General features: G+C 34.1%; 4 protein-coding genes across 5 annotated transcripts in view; 1 reads left to right on the forward strand and 3 right to left on the reverse strand.

Annotated features, from left to right (window-relative positions):
• LOC109583169 (uncharacterized) overlaps positions 1-726 on the reverse strand; it is a 10,484-nt gene extending 9,758 nt beyond the window's left edge. Inside the window, exons 1-2 of the mRNA XM_019998396.1 lie at positions 643-726; positions 8-594 (exon numbers count right to left, since the gene is read on the reverse strand). Of these exons, the coding sequence (XP_019853955.1) occupies positions 8-580 (573 nt within the window). The 5' untranslated portion in view covers positions 581-594; positions 643-726. The remainder of the gene's footprint in view (positions 1-7; positions 595-642) is intronic.
• Positions 727-939: 213 nt separating this feature from the next.
• On the forward strand, positions 940-19,442 carry LOC105313323 (sorting nexin-7-like). Its single transcript, XM_019998410.1, has 11 exons — positions 940-1,524; positions 1,816-1,890; positions 2,524-2,640; positions 3,109-3,270; positions 3,681-3,885; positions 17,176-17,306; positions 17,564-17,632; positions 18,433-18,519; positions 18,980-19,036; positions 19,083-19,235; positions 19,313-19,442. The coding sequence occupies exons 1-11, from the start codon at positions 955-957 to the stop codon at positions 19,388-19,390; spliced, it is 1,704 nt and encodes a 567-aa protein (XP_019853969.1). The 5' UTR covers positions 940-954; the 3' UTR covers positions 19,391-19,442.
• Positions 11,511-14,513, reverse strand: LOC109583178 (apelin receptor A-like). Of its 2 annotated transcripts, XM_019998411.1 has the most exons (2): positions 13,551-14,513; positions 11,511-11,913 (listed from the first exon to the last, which is right to left on the reverse strand). In XM_019998411.1, exons 1-2 carry the CDS (start codon positions 14,149-14,151, stop codon positions 11,528-11,530), a joined length of 987 nt encoding a protein of 328 aa, XP_019853970.1. In that variant the 5' UTR covers positions 14,152-14,513; the 3' UTR covers positions 11,511-11,527. The 2 variants fall into 2 exon arrangements, with proteins under 2 accessions (XP_019853970.1, XP_019853971.1); XM_019998412.1 differs by lacking the exon at positions 11,511-11,913 and having other exon boundaries at positions 13,072-14,203.
• Positions 15,080-16,660, reverse strand: LOC105313327 (G-protein coupled receptor 87-like). The gene has a single exon (XM_011406654.2). The coding sequence runs from the start codon at positions 16,123-16,125 to the stop codon at positions 15,169-15,171; it is 957 nt and encodes a 318-aa protein (XP_011404956.1). The 5' UTR covers positions 16,126-16,660; the 3' UTR covers positions 15,080-15,168.
• Positions 19,443-20,504: the final 1,062 nt, after the last annotated feature.

The raw sequence follows: 20,504 nt of genomic DNA on the forward strand, positions 1-20,504 counted from the left end.
CCCTAGCCATCCTATTTGTACCATGAGGACATTCAGGGATACCATAGATGACTAGATTACAGGACCGATCTCTAGGTAGGCTACGATTTTGCATGTTAACCCTGGAAGAATTTCCAACAGGTCTAGCACTGGTACGAGGCATTGTAGAATCAGTGGGGATGCTGTCAGGATTATTGTCATCCTGCACTAGGTGCTGGGATACTTCTGTCTTAAGATTGGCAACCTCGTTTTTGAGAGCAGATAATTCATTAAGCACTTCATCAAGTTTCAATTTCAGTGTAGTAATCTCCTGATTTTGATTACTTATTACACATTGAGGACAAAAGAAAGGATCATTTGAAGCACCAGCAGCATCAAAAGCAGCTCGAGAGAGACCAGCACATTGGCGGTGAAGCCACATGTGACATGGACCATTACATTCAATTGATTGGTGACCTTTTTTCTTACCAACTGGGTCAACGATCTCTTCAGAACAAGTTGGACAAATTAGATGGCCATTAGTGATTGCTTGAGAGGTGGCAGAGCCTGTACCAGAGGTGGTCTTTTTGCTTTGACCACGTGCAACTTGGCGGGAAGCCATCACGAGGTTGGTAACTGGATGGAAAGAGACCAGAGAATATATATAATAGAACAAAATCTAACCGGGATTAATTGCCGGCACAGAATAGATACTGTGGGCCGGCAGAGAAGCAATTCAAAAGATCCCAGAGGAGAACAAAGATTCGTGACAGAGGAGAGTAAAATCAGGCTGCCATTTTAGACCACGCCTGTTTCCACTCAAATAAGAATTAGTACGCCTGACTTTAGGCACGGGTTCCAAAACTGAGGTAGATGATCTAGTAGCCATGATTCAGCACATCTTGCTTTCTTCCCGTCAGCGTTTTTCCCGCCTAATATTCCGCCATGTTCCGCCCCTAAATTAATAAAATAAATGTGCACCACACCTACTTTAAAATGGCGGATTTAGAAGGTGACAGAACCTCTTTTGTCAATGAAGACTTTGACGAGTTGACCAGTGAAGAGGGAAGCGACCCAGTCCTCAAGAACAATGGAAGCCAGGAAGAACCCAAAGAGACAGAGCAAGAGAGGAAAGAGCCTTCACCAGCACTACCAGTATATGCTACCCCAATCCTAACTAATGGAGAGGAGGGAAAAGAAGATGATGATGATGACAAAGAGGTGGTAGAGGGTGAGAAAGAGAAACCGGAGCCATTTTACGAGAATCCTAAACTGGAGCCAGACTATGACGAGCCTATTCCTCGCTCTGATGCTCTGCCAAATTTACCCCCATCTTTCCCGCCCCCTCGTTTACCGACCGAGCCACCTCCCACTTTATTGCTAGAGGATGAAGGTGGACATGGTTCTTCGCAGAGGGGTGGGGCCTCCACTGCTCCGTCGTCCGTTGTTGCGATGAGTGATGAGGCTAACCATCGTCCACTGCCTTCGGAAGAAGTTCGTTATGAGACGATACCGGATAGTCTGAGAGGAGGGGGAGGAGAAGATGCAGCTAATTATGATCTACAGGTAATTAATAAATAATTATTAGTTTATTAATTAATAATATTAAAATAATAATTATTGATATTAAATATACAACTTATAGTATTTTAAGTAATATCCTTATGGCTTGTAATTTTGTCCATTTACTAAGATAAAAGTTGCCATTTTAAACCAATATGTGCATTTAAGATACTAAAATTTAATGATTCCTACACTTAATACTCATTTACGTATAATTATGTGGCTCAAATGCAAATTTCATTATAATTTTGTTTATTAATTAACTATTAATTAACTAGTGGCTGTTCTATTCAGGTTAATATAATTGATCATGAGAAGCAAACCATTTCAAAGACTGAATCATTCATCACTTATAAGATAAGGACCACTGTAAGTATGATTTATGACACTATGATGTTATGGCCATTCTAAAAATTGGCAAATTTCTGAAAACATTCCTGTACTATAATAGCCCATGGTTTTTTTTGAAAAATGGCTAAAAAATCACCCCCAATTTTTATTACATTTTCTGATGCATATTGATGTACTTATGCTGTGTAAAAAGTTTGAGCTGATTCCGACTTAAATTTCTCAAGTTATGACCATTTTAAAAATAGGCCATTTTCTTAAAAAATCCCTGTACTATATATAGCCCATGGTTTTTTTCCGAAAAATGGCTCAAAAATCACCCCAATTTTTATTACATTTTCTGATGCATATTGATGTACTTATGCTGTGTAAAAAGTTTGAGCTGATTCCAACTTAAATTTCTCAAGTTATGACCATTTTAAAAATAGGCCATTTTCTTTAAAAATCCCTGTACTATAGCCCATGGTTTTTTCCAAAAAATGGCTCAAAAATCACCCCCCATTTTTATTACATTTTTTGATACATATTGATGTACTTATGCTGTGTAGAAAGTTTGAGCTGATTCCGACTAAAACTTTTTGAGTTATGACCATTTTAAAAAATGAGCTAAATCCCTGTACTATAGCCCATGGTTAATTTTCATTAATTATACAGACCATTAGGCCGAGACATTTATACGAGAAGTCCGAGTATCTTGTCTGGAGACGCTACAGGGACTTTGAGTGGCTTCATGACCAACTTGAGAGAAATCACCCCACACTGATACTACCTGTTAGTAACCACACCTACTTTGTGACCACACCCATTTACATGTACTAAACTCACTAATAATTATAAATGTACATTTTAAACACGTGCATGTAGAAATGTGTACGGTATATTGGTAATTTTGGAGGGTGTGAAATTACAGCAAACTGCTAAATTGTTGGTGATTGATGGATTTATTTTGGTGAGATTTGAGCCATAGTTCAAAACGGCGGGTTTTATTTAGGCAAATGTCTATCAAATCGCCAAATTCACCAATGCATAATGTACATGTACATGTATATGTATTAATTTTGATAAAGTACATGTTTTTCCCTGGGGCCCTTCCAGCCATTACATTACATTCTAGCCATTCCAGCCAGCCATTCATCAATGTATAATGTACATGTACATGCGTAGTAGTTACATGTATGTACTAATTTTAATTAATCCTTATAATCATCAATACATGCTTTTCCTCCCCCTCCCCTCCAGCCATTACCAGGTAAACAGATCACTCGCTATTTTGACCATATGAGTGAGACTTTCCTTGAGGAGAGGCAGAGGTGTCTCGATCAGTTTCTATGGCGACTGGCGACACATCCCTTCTTCTCGTACGACAATGCTCTTAAGATGTTTCTCACTGCTGATGATGAGGTAGGCGTGACTTAATTTCATTAATTTATAATAATTATTGATTGATATGTACATGTACATGTTTTTTGTTCAGAATTGAATGTACAATTGGCTATTTTATTTTCTTCATTACATTTATACATGTACCTATTATTATGCACATGTCATGCATGTGGACATGTACAAGTAGTTTTTCTTTGCACAGTTATAGTTATTATATTATGGTTTAGTTATACATGTACATGTGTATGCGTTAATTTATTATAACAAAATGTAGTTGAGATTTTTTAAAATGTATTGTTTGAGCCATACATGTACATCTATTGTTTTAAATGAGTGGCTAAAGTACATGTATACACTGTACATGTACATGTAGCAGTAATGAATTATATTCCCTCCCTTCTCTCTTCTCCCTCTCTCTCTCCCTACAGCAATTTCTATCTCACGTAACTGAGACCGGAAGTGGCAACAAGCTCTTAGACATGTTCTCTAGTTCCGTGAAGCAGGCCACCACCTCAATCAGGCTCAAATCCCCTGACTCCGCCTTCACTGAAAATACTAAATACTTCAGTGCTTTTAGTGACAGGATGGGCGTCTTGGAGAGGATAGAGACACGCCTCCAGTCTGATAGAAAAGGTAAGAAATTGAAATTAATTACATGCACATTTACAACTTGTAAAAGTTTAAATTGGCTGCTACTATTTTATTATTACAGTTTAGACGTACATGTACAGTACACTTCTTTGTTAGAGCTAGTATAATAGTTTATGATGTAATCTAATCAAATCTACATTATATTGTATTGCAGTTATAATAATTTATAAAAAATAACAATTTAATGATATAAGTTTCACGTTAACTTTTGCGGGATCGAAAGCAATCGAAATTTGTATGCAGAGATACAATTCCTATGCTACATGCACATGTACATGTACATGTATACGTGTAAGTAGGGCAAACAACATGAACTACATGTACATGTAGTTTATAGTATTGGACCTTGGTACATGTGTATATGGTATGCTGCAATAGCTGAAACAAAAACGTTACCGTTTATTGTTACAATCAAAATTTAGGAATATTACATGTGTACGTGTATATTCATTGAGCAGTATGTTTGTTGCTGTAGCAACTTTTAAAGCTCCCAATAATCATTATCTTATAGACGTGCGTCAACTGTGAAAGCAACCTAGTGCATAATAATACTATAGAGAGCACTCCATCAGATCTATACTGGTTCAATTTTTATGTATCTTTGTTAATACTAATACATAATAATTGGTAGCATAAAGACCATGTCATACAGTATTAAAGAAAAGTCGCTATAGCACATGTAAAGTGTATAATGTAGCGCAGAGTCATCAGTTTAAAAGTATCATAAATCAAATGAATTAGTATTTGTTTTACTTGCATTACTTGGTGTAGTTCGATTACGTTTTTTCCTCATCTTACGACAAATGATATTGACAATGGCACTGTTGATCTCTGGCCTAAAGTATGACTGAACAACTGGACTGACGATAAGGGCCAAAAGGAATAATACAAGAGCAGAGATATTGAACTTGTCCGGAGCATTAGCTTTAGCTATTGACGAATTAAAGAATGTACCAGGAATGTAGCATATCCCATATACCAGTAGCATTGATCCAAATATCCCAAACAACCTCTTTTTCTTTGAAGCATAGACACTCTCTCCTACTATCATTGACTGATTATTAATAAACTTACGAGTGAAACAAAATGTCCAAACTGAAGTAACTACAATGATGAACAATAGGATTATTATTAATGACAAACGAAAAGCAGCTGCTATAGGACTGTCTGAATACGCATAACAAACTCCTACATTATTTATATACTGGAATACTATACCAGATCCATTGATGAATCCTGAAGAGAAAAAGAGAGGATTGACTATCCACACAATAATGACAAGGACCAGAGCTACCCTTGGACTCATGAACCGCTTGTGGAGATGAGGCTTTACAATAAAAAGGAACCGATCGATTGATATGAGACTTAATGTCATAAGCGTCACATAGCCACAATAGATCATCACAAAAGCAGTGAAATCACAGGTTCCTTGCTTCTCCTCATCAGTACTACCAATGATCCACTCACGAGCAGCTAATGCAGCAATGGAGAAAGGAAGATATGACATTGTCATTAATAGATTTCCCATTATGAGAGAAGTAAAGAATATTGTTGATGATTGTTTCCAGGACTTCTTTTGATAAATAGTAATGACTAGTACAACACCATTAGCTATGAGAGCTAGTATCATCTCAATACTAAGAACCCCTGCTACTGCCTCAGGACTGAAATCACCAGTAAAAGTATAATTCCTTTTCATCCTTTCTTTCACAAGACTGCATGAAGACAATTGATAATATGTGGCTTGAGTTAGTGGCTTAAATTAACTACCTTAAGGAAACTTCCTCTAGCTATATAGCCATTATATCCTTTGCATATACTAAGTAATGATTGTATAATTTCCATCATGTTACTTTGAGACTCATTATTTTGTTCTAGATATAGTTACTAGTATAGACCTCTTTAGAAGAAGCACCATACAGTGCATGGCTAATCCTGGCCATTTTTCATTATGTGATAACCAATGGAATTCAATCGAACTTTATAATTTATTGCTTCATAGGTCAGCTATGTTGCATCCCCTGCATAGCACTTGATGTCCAATAATTAACTCAATTTATTATCATAATATGCAAAACAGCAAACACAATGCAATAAAGTATGAAAAAGTCATGGGCCAATAGTATTATAATTGATATTTGTATCCTTTGTGACTCCTGAATCACTTGAATTAGGTTTATGCATCATCTTATGACAAATAACCTCAACAATCACGCTCTTGATCTCTGGCCTGAAGTATGACTGAACAACTGGACTCAGGGTAATGACCAAGAAGAGTAGAACAAGAGAAACTAGTCCTCGCCTATGCAAAGCTGGGTGAGGCCAAAAACGTGGAGTTCATCTTGAAGATCAATAGTGGTCATAAATGAGGACAGAAATACACTAGGAGCGAAGCAAATCCCATAGACTAGTAGCATTGATCCAAATATCCCAAACAACCTCGTCTTCTTTGAAGCATAGACACTCCTACTATCATTAATAGAAAAGATAATAATTGAAATTAATTATATTTAATTATTTAAATTTACATTTAATTATTATTAATATTTACACTTACATTTGCACCGGCACGTTTACAACTTGTAAAAGTTTAAATTGGCTGCTATTATTTTATCATTGCTGTTTAGACATGTACTTCTTTGTTAGAGTTAGTAGTTTGTAGTACAATCTAATCTAATCTGCTTACATTGTATTACAGTTACGGTAATAATAATTTATAAATAATAACAATCTAAATTATAAGTGTCACATTTTTCTTTTTAACATTTGCGAAAAAGCAATTGAAATTTGTATGCTAAAATGCAAGTTTTATACTATTAGTATTGCTAACAATATGAGCTATACAGTCTTAGTATTGGCATGGTATGCTGCAATATCAGTAGTTGAAACGAAAACATAACCATTCATTGTTACAATCAAAATTTAGGAGTATTACATGTGTACACAATCTATATTGATTAAGCTCTTGTTGTTGCTGTAGAGTTCTCAATATCATTTATCTTATAGACTTGTGTCAACTGTGAAAGTAACCCGATGCATAATAATAATATAGAGATTCATTTTTATGCATCTTTGTTAATAGTAATATGTAATAATTAGTAGCATAAAGACAATGTCATACAGTATCAAAGAAAGTCATTATAGTATACATGTATAATGTAGTACAGTGTCATCAGTTTAAAAGCTTCATAAATCAAATGAATTAGTATTTGTTTTACTTGCATTACTTGGTGTAGTTCGATTACGTTTTTTCATTATCTTACGACAAATGATATTAACAATGACACTGTTGATCTCTGGCCTGAAGTATGACTGAACAACTGGACTGAGGATAAGGGCCAAAAGGAACAATACAAGAGCAGAGATGTTGAGCTTGTCTGGAGCATTAACTTTAGCTAATGATGAACTGAAGAATGTACCAGGAATGAAGCATATCCCATAGACCAGTAGCATTGAGCCAAATATCCCAAACAACCTCTTCTTCTTTGAAGCATAGACACCCTCTCCTACTATCATTGACTGATTATTAATAAACTTACGAGTGAAACAAAACGTCCAAACTGATGTGATAAGAATGATACTCAATAGGATTACTATTAATGACAAACGAAAAACAACTGCTATGGGGCTGGTTGCATATGCATAACAAATCCCTATATTATTTATATACTGGAATTCTATACCAGATCCATTGATGAATCCTGCAGAATAAAAGGCAGCATTGACTATCCACACAATAATGACAAGGACCAGAGCTACCCTTGGACTCATGAACCGCTTGTGGAGATGAGGCTTTACAATAAAAAGGAACCGATCGATTGATATGAGACTTAGAGTCATGAGCATCACATAGCCACAATAGATTATCACAAATGCAGTGAAATCACAGGATCCTTGCTTCTCCTCATCAGTACTACCAATGATCCACTCACCAGCAGCTAATGAAGTAATTGTGAAAGGAAGATACAACGTTGTCATTACTAGGTTTCCCAGTACAAGAGAAGTAAAGAATATTGTTGATGATTGTTTCCAGGACTTTCGTTGATGAATAGTAATGACTAGTACAACACCATTAGCTATGAGAGCTAGTATCATCTCAATACTAAGAACTCCTGCTATTGCCTCAGGACTGAAATCACCAGTAAAAGTATAATTCCTTTCCATCCTTTCTTTCACAAGACTGAACACAATTGATGATACGTGACTTAAATTAACTACCTTAAGGAAACTTCCTTTAGCTATTAACTATTATATTCGTTGTGCACTTCCTTACAATGCCAAATAAGTATAAATTGAAAGATAACTTTTAATTGATGTATAGTAGCTAGATGTAATGCTTGATTATATGTATGGATAGAGTAAAATATAAAACAGTTTAATCAAAGTATTACAGGCAGTCCTATAGTGGATAATAATACTCCACCGGTCAGATCACACATCTTTTGTTAATAGTAAGAGCTAATAATAGGTATCCATAGCATAAAGAGAGTGTCATACAGTATTAAAGAAAAGTCACTATAGTATGCATGTATTATTGTAGTACAGTGTCATCAGTTTAAAAGTTTCATAAATCAAATGAATTAGTATTTGTTTTAATTGCGTTACTTGATGTGATCGGATCAAGTTTTTTCCTCATCTTACGACAAATGATATTAACAATGACACTGTTGATCTCTGGCCTAAAGTATGACTGAACAATTGGACTCAGGATAAGGGCCAAAAGGAACAATACAAGAGCTGAGATGTTGAACTTGTCTGGAGCATTAGCTTTAGCTATTGATGAAGTAAAGAATGTACCAGGAATGTAGCATATCCCATAGACCAGTAGCATTGAGCCAAATATCCCAAACAACCTCTTCTTCTTTGAAGCATAGACACTCTCTCCTACTATCATTGACTGATTATTAATAAACTTACGAGTGAAGCAAAACGTCCAAACTGAAGTAACTACAATGATACACAATAGGATTACTATTAATAACAAATGAAAAACAGCTGCTATAAGACTGGTTGGATACGCATAACAAACTCCTACATTATCTATGTACTGGAATTCTATACCAGATCCATTGATGAATCCTGAAGAATTAAGGACAGCAGTGACTATCCACACAATAATGACAAGGACCAGAGCTACCCTTGGACTCATGAACCGCTTATGGAGATGAGGCTTCACAATAAAAAGGAACCGATCAATTGATATGAGACTCAGTGTCAAAAGCATCACATAGCCACAATAGATCATCACAAAAGCAGCCAAACCGCAGGTTCCTTGCTTCTCCTCATCAGTACTACCTATGATCCACTCACGAGCAGCTAATGCAGCAATGGAGAAAGGAAGATACAACATTGTCATTACTAAATTTCCCAGTATGAGAGAAGTAAAGAATATTGTTGATGATTGTTTCCAGGACTTCCTTTGATAAATAGTAATGACTAGTACAACACCATTAGCTATGAGAGCTAGTATCATCTCAATACTAAGAACTCCTGCTACTGCCTCAGGACTGAAATCACCAGTAAAAGTATAATTCCTTTCCATCTTTTCTTTTACACACAATTGATGATACGTGACTTAAGTTAACTGCTTTAAGGAATTAAGCTTCCTTTTGCTATGAACTCCTTTGTGCATTTCCTTGTAATACCAAATAAGTAAGTAATAGATAATTTTTAATTGATGTATAGTAAGCTAGATGTAGTGCTTGATTATATTTATGGTCCTCATGCATGCTACATTTGTTTCTTGCATAAGACAGTGTAATCAAAGCATTACCAGCTCACTGACTATAGTGATTGTAAGATTACATGTATTAAAGGAAGATTTAAAGGAAGATTTTAAAATGTAACTGGTGTAACTACCTTAAGAAACTTTCTTTATAGCTAACTACCTATATCCTTTGCATATACTAAGTATAATGAATGTTTTTCTGTGTTACTTTGAGACTCATTATTTTGTTCTATAGTTACTCACAATTTTTAAAGTGATAATGTTTAGTATAGACCTCCTACTAGAAGAAGCACCAGTGCATGACCATGTAATATCAATGAAATCAATGCAATTGAACTTTGTAATTGATACATGCATAGGCCAGCCGCTAATTGACTATAACTAATTAATTAATTAACTCAATTTATTAACATAATATGCAAACCAGCAAACACAATGCATGCAATAAAGTAGGAAAAAGTCATGGGCCAATAGTATTATAATTAATATTTGTATCCTGTGTGACTCCTGGATCACTTGAATTAGGTTTATGCATCATCTTATGACAAATAACCTCAACAATCACACTCTTGATCTCTGGCCTGAAGTATGATTGAACAACTGGACTCAGGGTAATGACCATATTCAAGAAGAGTAGAACAATAGAAAAACGTAGAGTTCATCTGGAAGATCAATAGTGGTCATAAATGAGGACAGAAATATTTTAAGACCAAAACAAATCCCATATACTAGTAGTATTGACCCAAATATCCCAAACAACCTCTTCTTCTTTGAAGCATAGACACTCTTTCCTACTATCATTGATAGAAAGGTAAAAATTGAAACTAACTATATTTAATTATTTAAATTTACATTTTATTATTATTAATATTTACATTTACATTTGCACATGCACATTTACAGCTTGTGAAAGTTTAAATTGGCTGCTATTATTATTTTTTATTATTACAGTTTAAACGTACATGTACACTTCTTTGTTAGAGTTAGTAGTTTGTAGTACAATTTTTATCTACTTACATCATATTACAGTTACAGTAATAATAATTTATAAAAAATAACAGTCTAAATTATAAGTATCATGTTTTTAACATTTGCGAAATTGAAATCTGTATACTGAAATACGAATTCTATACTATGTGAGAATTGCAAAAGCTATGAACTTCATTAATTTTATATCTGCCCACACATCATAATTGACTGCCATTTTGGTTGGAAAATTTGTTGAAGAAGTCATTGGAGGCATGAAGAAAATGCCTCACTTACCTGCTGTAACTCTAGCAAAAGCACAAAGTGCTTGTTATAAGAAAGAATAGCTACCTTTGAGCTTCTCCTGTAAAAGATTTGGTCAAGTTCGCTGCAGAATTCTTAATGCAGGTTTGTATTTATGTCGGCCCATTTGTTCTTTATTAAAAGTTTCCAACCAAAATGGTGGCTGGAATTTATTTCATTCTAAACCATGCCTTACAACCGTAATAGTCTTCTCAGTTCCCACGCAAGCAATTCTCACTCTGGGTGGTCTATAAATAAGTATTGCTAACAACACGATCTACGGTCTTAGTATTGCTACGGTATGCTGCAATACCGATAGTTGAAACGAAAACATAACCATTCACTGTTACAATCAAAATTTAGGAGTACTACATGTGTACACAATCTATATTGATTAAGCTCTTGTTGTTGCTGTAGAGTTAGTTCTCAATATCATTTATCTTATAGACTTGTGTCAACTGTGAAAGTAACCCGATGCATAATAATAATATAGAGATTCATTTTTATGCATCTTTGTTAATAGTAATACATAATAATTGATAGCATAAAGACAATGTCATACAGTATCAAAGAAAGTCATTATAGTATGCATATATAATGTAGTACAGTGTCATCAGTTTAAAAGTATCACAAATCAAGTGAATTAGTATTCGTTTTACTTGTATTACTTGATGTAGTTTGATAATAACTTTGATTAAGTTTTTTCATCATCTTGTGATAAATGATATTAACAATGACACTATTAATCTCTGGCCTAAAGTATGACTGAATAACTGGACTCAGGATAAAGGCCAAAAGATATAATACAAGAGCTGAGATGTTGAGCTTGTCTGGAGCATCAATAATTGCAAAAAATGAAGACAGAAACGTACCAGGAGCAAAGCAAATCCCATAGACCAGTAGCATTGAGCCAAATATCCCAAACAACCTCTTCTTCTTTGAAGCATAGACACTCTCTCCTACTATCATTGACTGATTATTAATAAACTTACGAGTGAAACAAAACGTCCAAACTGATGTAATAATAATGATAGACAATAGAATCGTTATTATTGAAAAACGAATAGCAGCCATTATAGGACTGGCTGAATACCCATAACAAGCTCCTACATTATTTATATATTTGAATACTGTACCAGATCCATTGATGAATCCAGAAGAGAAAAAGAGAGCAGTGGCTATCCACACAATAATGACAAGGACCAGAGCTACCCTTGGACTCATGAACCGCTTGTGGAGATGAGGCTTCACAATAAAAAGGAATCGATCGATTGATATAAGACTTAGAGTCATGTACATGATATTACCACTATAAAGCAATATGTAAGCGCTGACATCACAGGTTCCTTTCCTCTCCTCATCAGTACTACCAATGATCCACTCACCAGCAGCTAATGCAGCAATACAAAAAGGAAGAACCAATATTATTAAAAGGTGTGCCAGTATGAGAGAAGTAAAGAGTATTGTTGATGATTGTTTCCAGGACTTCCTTTGATAAATAGTAATGACTAGTACAACACCATTAGCTATGAGAGCTAGTATCATCTCAATACTAAGAACTGCTGCTACTGCCTCAGGACTGAAATCACCAGTAAAAGTATAATTCCTTTCCATCCTTACTTTCACAAGACTGAAGACAATTGATGATACATGACTTAAGTTAACTGCCTTAAGGAAACTTCCTTTAGCTATGAACTATTATATCCGTTGTGCATTTTCTTACTATACCAAATAATTAATTATTATAGATGTTTAATTGATGCATAGTAAGCTAGATGTAGTGCTTGATTATATTTATGGTCCACTGTTTAATCTAAAATGCACTATGCTACATTTGTTTCTTGCATAAGACAGTGTAATCAAAGCATTACAGTGGTGAAAGATAAAAAAGACATGTATTAAAGGAAGATTTAAAAGATTTTAAAATGTAACTAGTCTAACTACCCTTAAGAAACTTCCTCTATAGTTAACTATAATCCTTTGCATATGCTAAGTATAATGAATATTTTTCCATGTTACTTTGACACTCATTATTTCAAGTTGTTCTAGATAGTTACTCACAATTGTTAAAGTGATAATGTTTAGTATAGACCTCCTACTTGAAGAAGCACCAGTGCATGGCCGTGTAATATAAATGGAATCAATGCAATTGAACTTTGTAATTGATGCATTCATAGTTCAGCCATTAATTGACTAACTATTCAATTAATTAACTCAATTTATTAACATAATATGCAAACCAGCAAACAATGCAATAAAGTAGGAAAAAGTCACGGGCCAATAGTATTGTAATTGATATTTGTATCCTGTGTGACTCCTGGATCACTTGAATTAGGTTTACGCATCATCTTATGACAAATAACATCAACAATCACGCTCTTGATCTCTGGCCTGAAGTACGACTGGACAACTGGACTCAGGGTAACGACCAAGAAGAGTAGAACAAGAGAAAAAACGTGGAGTTCATCTGGAAGATCAATAGTAGTCATAAATGAGGACAGAAATACACTAGGAGCAAAGCATATCCCATAGACCAGTATCATTGATCCAAATATCCCAAACAACCTCTTCTTCTTTGAAGCATAGACACTCTCTCCTACTATCATTGACTGATTATTAATAAACTTACGAGTGAAACAAAACGTCCAAATTGATGTGATAATAATGATAGACAATATTAATGAAGCAAATAAATAACGAATAACGGATGCAATAGGACCGGTTGTATACACATAGCAGCCTCCTAGATTTTCTACGTACTGGTATACTATACCAGATCCATTGATGAATCCTGAAGAGAAAAGGACAGCAGTGACTATCCACACAATAATGACAAGGACCAAAGCTACCCTTGGACTCATGAACCGCTTGTGGAGATGAGGCTTTACTATAAAAAGGAACCGATCGATTGATATGAGACTTAGAATCATAAGCATCACATAAACACAATAAATTATCAAAAAACCAGTGAAATCACAGGTTCCTTCCTTCTCCTCATCAGTACTACCAATGATCCACTCACCAGCAGCTAATGCAGTGATAGTGAATGGAAGGTACAATATCATGAAAAGGTGTGCCAGTATGAGAGAAGTAAAGAATATTGTTGATGATTGTTTCCAGGACTTTCTTTGATAAATAGTAATGACTAGTACAACACCATTAGCTATGAGAGCTAGTATCATCTCAATACTAAGAACTCCCGCCACTGCCTGAGGACTGAAATCTCCAGTAAAAGTATAATTCCTTTCCATCCTTTCTTTTGCAAGCTTAGACAACTAATGAACTAAACAAGGATAATAATGTATATATAGCAAACTTCCTCTGGTAGCTACATTGTATTTCCTTTATTAGTAAACAGTGAGGTGTTATTCAACAGCACACTGAGTAACACGTTGGCTCTACTATTGCACTATGATAAACAAGCATAACAGTATAAAAATATTCCTATAATTGTTTTTACTACCTTGCTTGTACAAGTCAGTTATTGTTAAGACTTATAGAGATTCTTTCGACCTTCTAATGCTGTTGGATTCATTAACATAAATGCTATCAGTTTTTTATAACTGAGTATTAAGCAAAGAAGACTGAGCAAAAAAGATTTCGACTTCAAGCTATCCCTGCTTTCTGGTAGAGTCCTGCTTGGGGAGTCTTACAGTCTAGTGTATTTTTTCTTATTATAGTTATATGCTTGGTTTAATTATATTTTTGTTAGCCTGGTAGTGAAAGCTAAAAATGTTGCCAAAAGTAGTTGGCCCTCCAATTCTAATTACTACATCATGTAATACCAATGGAATGCAATCGCATGAACTTTGTAATTATTACTTCATAGGTCAGCTGTGCTATACATCCGCTGCATAGCACTTGATGTCCAATGATTAACTCAATTTATTATCATATTATGCAATACAACAAACACAATGCAATAGAAGTTAGTCTCGCCCTTTCTGTAAGGAAAGAAGGAAGAGAGCTCACTAATAGAATCACATACTAGATCATTTGTATCACGTGCAAGTGACTGTTGAATTACATGTACAGTGTACATAGACTGTATTATAGGTAAGTTTATGCATCATGTCATCTTTTGACAAATATGACCTTTGAGTAATAATGATTGAAAACTTCATTCCTTTGCAATTTGACTAATGGTCAATAATTAATTAACACGGTTTTATGATCGACATACAAAATGCTGTTTTATACAAAGTATATCAAAGTCACTGGAGTAGAAAAGTGTCTAAAGTTTCAGAAATCAGAGGAATTAATATTTATTATGCTAAGTTATTTGATGTATTTGGATCAGTTGGAGTAGGTGTATGCATCATCTTATGACAAATAACATCAACAATGATTCTATTGATTTCTGGCCTGAAGTATGACTGAACAACTGGACTCAGAATAATGCCCAAAAGAAATAATACAAGAGAAGAAACAATGAGTTTGTCTGGAGCATCAATAATAGTTAAAAATGATTGCAGAAATGTAGCGGGAATAAAACACATCCCATAGACTAGTAGCATTGACCCAAATATCCCGAACAGCCTCTTCTTCTTTGTAGCATAGACACTCTCTCCTACTATCATTGACTGATTATTAATAAACTTACGAGTGAAACAAAACGTCCAAACTGATGTAATAAGAATGATACTCAATATAATAGATGCAGATGAAGAACGAAAAATGGATGCAATAGGACTGGTTATACCCACATAGCAGCCTCCTATGTTATCTATATACTGATAAGTTAAACCAGATCCATCGATGAATCCAGAAGAGAGAAGGACAGCAGTGACTATCCACACAATAATGACAAGGACCAGAGCTACCCTTGGACTCATGAACCGCTTGTGGAGATGAGGCTTTACAATAAAAAGGAACCGATCGATTGATATGAGACTCAGTGTCACATACGTGTTATAAACACTACAGTAGGTTATATAAGCAGTGAAACCACAGGATCCTTCCTTCTCCTCATCAGTGCTACCAATGATCCACTCACCAGCAGCTAATGAAGTGATAGAGAAAGGAATGACCAATAACATTAATAAGTGTGCTAGTATGAGAGAAGTAAAGAATATTGTTGATGATTCCTTCCAGGACTTCCTTTGATGAATAGAAATGACTAGTACAACACCATTAGCTATGAGAGCTAGTATTATTTCAATGCTGAAAACTGCTGCTACTGCTTCAGGACTGAAATCACCAGTAAAAGTATAATTCCTTTCCATCCTTTCTTTCACAAGACTGAAGACAATTGATAATGTGTGGCTTGAATTAGTGACTTAAGTTAAATACCTTAAGGAACTTCCTTTAGCTAACTATTATATCCTTTGCATATATACTTCCTTATCTACGTAATGTATGCTTTTCCATGTTACTTCGGCTCTCATTTGTTCTAGTTACTCAGTAAAGAAGTGATGTATACGAAACTACATGTAGATGCAAGCTTTATGTCTGATTGAAATATGTTTGGATAAACAATAGCATCAGCAGGTGTCTGATGAACCTAACTATAGTTAAGATTACATGTCTAAAAGAAAGATTTTCTTTACTACAATTAAACATCAGATAGTACAAGGATCAACATTATAGTTTAATTAGGATTGATGTATATTTTTATAGTGCAATTTTATCAAGCGATGGAACTGTCTACCTACCTCCCCTCCTAATTATGCAAGATTTGTTGCATGCAACTTGTAGCATACAGCTCAGTTTATACAGGAATCACAGCATGTTGTATGAAACAAAAATGTTTCTTATATCGTACAACATGTTGCATGCTTCACTGACTCCTGTATAGACTGTGTATACATGTGTATATTACCTGTCATGTATCTACTTTTCTACTTACCACTAGATTAGCAAACATTCAATTCATAAACTTACAATTTTGGGACTATATCAAAATATTGACTTCATTTTGTGCTAGTTTTAATTTGCTACCATAGCTGGTTTCTTTTGTTATATAGGTCAAACTTACGTTTTTTGAGGGGAAATCCAACTTTGTGGGTTTTATTTAATTTTTATGCTCATCTACTTCATGTTTTACCATAGTTTAATTTTTGTTTTTGGACAAATGATTACAACTTACCTGCACAAATCTGCATAGATTACCAACCCAATTTCTAGGACTTAGGAGCCTGTAAAATTGATAGTACCATGAATACATATACAGTACAGTACCTGTAAAGTGTACATGTATATCTAACTTCCCATTATATATAGTATACATTATTAAACTCTATACATGTACATTATTGTGTCTTTATTTATGTTAGAGTTATGCACTGCATTGACTGAAATGGCTGAGGTTTGTGACACCTGGTCCAGCTCTGAGGATAGGCTGGAGGACGGGATTAAGAAAGTTGGCGGAGCCTTTGAAGCCAATGCTTCAGCACTGAATAATCTGGTAAGGAATAGGGGAATCGATTATATTGTGTTGTAAAAATGAAGTTTTACTTTATTACTATTTGACTTTTTGTCAACATGATAACATTGATTTTAATATTTTTATTAAGAAATAATAATCTTTGTATTGCCATTGTGTATTATAACAAATTATTGCTATTGATTTTATCTCTCTCTCTCTCTCTCTTTCTCTCTCTCTCTCTCTCTCTCTCTCTCTCTCTCTCTCTCTCTCTCTCTCTCTCTCTCTCTCTTTTATAGAATGATTCAAATTCTTATTCCTTTCAGTTAGCTCTTAGGATGTATCAAAATTATTCAGCTAGTGCCGTTGTAAGTTATACTGCAACTTTTTGCTGTATGTATCATGCCAACAAAACATACAGTACAGCTACAGTAGGTCATAATGCGCTATTTCAATAAATGGCCATAACTCAAAAAAAATTTGTCAGAATCAGCTCAAACTTTCTACACAGCATAAGTACATCAATATGCATCAGAAAATGTAATAAAAATTGGGTGTCATTTCGGAGCCATTTTTTGGAAAAAACCATGGGCTATAGTACAGGGATTTTTTCAGAAATTGGCTTTTTTTTAAATTGGCCATAACTCGAAAAATTTTAGTCAGAATTAGCTGAAACTTTCTACAGAGCATAAGGATATCAAAATGTATCAGAAAATATAATAAAAATTAGGGATGATTTTTTGGTCATTTTTCGGAAATAACCATGGGCTATTATAGTACAGGGATTTTTTCAGAAATTGGCCAATTTTTAAAGTGGTTGTAACTTGAAAAATTTTAGTTGGAATCAATCAGCTCAAACTTTCTACATAGCATAAGGACATCAATATGTATCAGAAAGTATAATAAAAATTAGGGATGATTTTTTGGTCATTTTTCAGAAATAACCATGGGCTATAGTACAGGGATTATTTCAGAAATTGGCCGATTTTAAAAATTGGCCATAACTTGAAAAATTTTAGTCAGAATCATCTCAAACTTTCTACACAGCATAAGTACATCAATATGCATCAGAAAATGTAATAAAAATTAGGGGTGATTTTTTAGCCATTTTTTGAAAAAAAAACCATGGGCTATAGTACCATGTTTTATTATTATTTTATTTTTGTAGTCTGCTCTAAAAAGAAGAGATGCCCTTCAGCTAGAGCATGAAATAGCAATTGATGAGAAGGAAAGGAAGAAGAAGCTTCATGATGAGGTAAAAGTAACAAGCGTAACAGTGTAAAAAATATTCCTATAATTGATTTCACCACCTTGCAAGAACAAATGGATTTTATTAAGACTTATAGAGGCTCTCTCTACCTTCTAATGCTTCTAGAGAAGTCTTTGGACAGTATCTCTATGTTCTCTTGCTGTTAGAAAGCTCTTAACTTTGTCCCAAGTTTAAGCTGCCATTTTGTTTGCCGTGACCACACCCACTACGTAAAGGAGCGTGGGTGGGTGGTTGCTAAGGCTTGTTATTTCTCCAATACAACATGTATAGAAGAAATGTAAGTGTGGACATACAAATATATATATATATATATATATATATATACAAACATCGCACGTGGGTGAAATCAATTATAGGAACGACCTGGGGGCTACGCCTCCAGGTCGTTAAAAAAATTACAAATAATAGAAATTATAATGTCTTCCCCCCTCTCTCTCTTTCAAAGGCCGTACAAGCAGGGAAGACTGAGAAAGTCACAAAGATAGCAGCTGAACTGGAAAAAGTAAATCCTTTTCTTTCTTTCTTTTCTAAAAAAATTTCTTCTCCAGTTAGGTGTGACAGCAGAGGTTACTCAAGATAAGCTGGCTCAGTCTAACGAGCAGCTAAGAGTTGATGTGGAGAAATGGAAGGAGGCTAAAGACAATGAACTGAAACAGATTTTCCTAAACTGGACCTCAAACCAGATCATATACCACGAGAAGGTGAGTGATGCCTTTGCTTTAAAATTTTATAGTACATGACATGTATATGTATGTATACATTTTCATTATTTTTATAGATGTTTCGTGAGTGGGAGGAGGCTCTGTTGTTGCTACGGCAACTAGGCTCTGATGAGGACTTTATAGATCAATATTAATGGACGACTATTTTTGTTGTGATTATTGTTATTATTAATATTATTATTATTATTTTATTGTTTTTTTTGAATTGTAAAAATTAATTGCTTTATGAAAAAACAATTTTACTATTTAAAAATACATTTTTACAATCACAATTATGTATACAATTTCCCTTACTTACATTCACACCTTAAGGTGTTAACAAGATGTCAAAAAATCAAGTTAAGGAAGCAATATTTATAATTAAAAATTACAATTTCTTTTTCACACCTTGAGGTGTTAGAAAAGGTGTCAAAAATTAATTTTAAAAAAATCATAATTATTAAGAAAGCAATATTTGTAATTAAAATTACAATTTCTTTTTTACACCTTGAGGTGTTAGAAAAGGTGTCAAAAATTAATTTTAAAAAAATCATAATTATTAAGAAAGCAATATTTGTAATTAAAATTACAATTTCTTTTTTACACCTTGAGGTGCTAAAAAGGTGTGAAAAATTAATTTTAAAAAAATCATAATTAAGAAAGCACTAATAAATTATTTACAATTACAATACAATTAAAAATACAACTTCCTTTTCTTTTTCACACTTACATTCACACCTTGAGATGTTAACAAGGTGTCAAAAAATAATTTTAAAAAAATTAAAGGAAGCATTTGTGCATCCTTAACTGTTTGTATTGTTTTTTGAATTGTATAAATTTATTGCTTTATAAAAATACAGTTTACAATTAAAAAAATACAATTTTACATTTAAAAAATACAATTTTACAATACACTATGAATATTCTTGTCCACACTTACATCCACACCTTGAAGTGCTCACAAAGTGTCAAAAAATAATTTTTAGAAATCAAAGGAAGCAATATTTGTGCATGATGCATCACGCTTGACTGTTAAATTATGATCAGGTTTATGCATAATCTTATGACAAATGATATTAACAATGACACTGTTGATCTCTGGCCTGAAGTATGACTGAACAACTGGACTGAGGATAATGGCCAAGAAGAACAGTATAACAGAAGAAATTGTGAGCTGATCAGGAACATCAATAATGGCTAAAAACGAGGATAGAAATGTACCAGGAGTGAAGCATATCCCATAGACTAGTATCATTGATCCAAATATCC

Source organism: Amphimedon queenslandica, unplaced genomic scaffold (assembly GCF_000090795.2).
Source record: "Amphimedon queenslandica unplaced genomic scaffold, v1.1 AMPQUscaffold_13321, whole genome shotgun sequence".
Lineage (NCBI taxonomy): Eukaryota > Metazoa > Porifera > Demospongiae > Haplosclerida > Niphatidae > Amphimedon > Amphimedon queenslandica.

Bases quoted from the DNA above. Each gene is read 5' to 3' on its own strand.
- LOC105313323 (XM_019998410.1), top strand. From the start codon at position 955: ATGGCGGATTTAGAAGGTGACAGAACCTCTTTTGTCAATGAAGACTTT. The intron at 1,891-2,523 runs GTAAGTATGATT...TTAATTATACAG, and splicing joins CTTATAAGATAAGGACCACT to ACCATTAGGCCGAGACATTT. The intron at 17,633-18,432 runs GTAAGTTATACT...TTATTTTTGTAG, and splicing joins ATTATTCAGCTAGTGCCGTT to TCTGCTCTAAAAAGAAGAGA.
- LOC109583178 (XM_019998411.1), bottom strand. From the start codon at position 14,151: ATGGAAAGGAATTATACTTTTACTGGAGATTTCAGTCCTCAGGCAGTG. The intron at 11,914-13,550 runs TTTGGACGTTTT...TTATTACATCAG, and splicing joins TATCATTATTATCACATCAA to TTTGGACGTTTTGTTTCACT.
- LOC105313327 (XM_011406654.2), bottom strand. From the start codon at position 16,125: ATGGAAAGGAATTATACTTTTACTGGTGATTTCAGTCCTGAAGCAGTA.